This window comes from Priapulus caudatus, unplaced genomic scaffold (assembly GCF_000485595.1).
Source record: "Priapulus caudatus unplaced genomic scaffold, Priapulus_caudatus-5.0.1 Scaffold1807, whole genome shotgun sequence".
Lineage (NCBI taxonomy): Eukaryota > Metazoa > Priapulida > Priapulimorpha > Priapulimorphida > Priapulidae > Priapulus > Priapulus caudatus.
Genome location: NW_014578868.1, coordinates 46018 through 47025, shown reverse-complemented (window position 1 = coordinate 47025; position 1008 = coordinate 46018). Strand labels below are relative to the sequence as shown.

Genomic DNA, 1008 nt, shown 5'->3' with positions numbered 1-1008 from the left:
ACACGCCCGTCACGTCGAGATGATAAACGGTAACACGTCACAGTGACGTCATCGTTTTCCGCGACAGCTGCTTACTCCAATGCCACGGCGGGCGGACGAGCTGGAACGCGAATTCAGTAAGGGATTCACGGCAATCTGCCGCCGGATATGGCCGAACCTGCGCCAGTTGAAGACTGCTGCTTCCGGTTCGTTCGCGCTCTACGCAGAACTACTGACTGAGAAGTACGCGAAGGGCGTCAGTATCTACTCCAGCCTGTTCAACTCCTCGGAGGCATATATGGGTAAGGTGCTCCCTCTTCCTTCGCCACATATTATTCTAATTCTATACTTGAGTGATATTTAGTATATGCGCAGGCGCGTGGGTGTGTCAGCATGTGACGTCATTACGGTGACTCAACCTAGGCGGTATATATAGAGTTAGTATAATTATAGTTAGTATATACATGTAGATATATAAATATATATATATAGTATATATAACATATATAGTATATGTATATAGTATATACTATATAGTGTATAGCTAGTGTATAGTTAGTACATAGAGATTAGTGGTAGAAATGCGTTCCGGCGTTTGATGCTAGCGCGATGTCAGTCGGTCAGTGATCGGTCACACGCGAATATTTCGTGTTTGTGACTGTGTGACTGTGTGCTTGGGGCAGGAATCAACATGTGGCCCGGAGCTGCTAACATACACTACCTGCCGACGTTCACGTCAACCTTCTTCGAGTTCATGCCGCTCAGTGAAGTGCACAAGGAGCAGCCGAAAACATATTTCCTAGATCAGGTTAGCTGGCTATGTTGTTCGCAGTTCATCTACCCTGTGAAATACCGCTTTCGCTCTCTCTCACTCCAGAGAGAGAGAGAGAGGGGGAGAGAGAGAGAGAGGTGGGAAGAGAGAGTGATAGAGAGATAGAGCGAGAGAGAGGGAAAGATAGAGAGAGACAGGAAAAGACAGTGAGAGCGAGAGAGAGAGAGAGAGAGAGAGAGAGAGAGAGAGAGAGAGAG

General features: G+C 47.1%; 1 protein-coding gene across 1 annotated transcript in view; it reads left to right on the top strand.

Moving 5' to 3' along the window:
- LOC106817640 (indole-3-acetic acid-amido synthetase GH3.3-like) overlaps nt 1–1008 on the top strand; it is a gene marked incomplete at its 5' end in the record, with an annotated part of 14439 nt that overhangs the window by 10276 nt on the left and 3155 nt on the right. Inside the window, 2 exons of the mRNA XM_014822326.1 lie at nt 68–281; nt 663–787. Coding sequence (XP_014677812.1) covers nt 68–281; nt 663–787 — 339 coding nt within the window. The remainder of the gene's footprint in view (nt 1–67; nt 282–662; nt 788–1008) is intronic.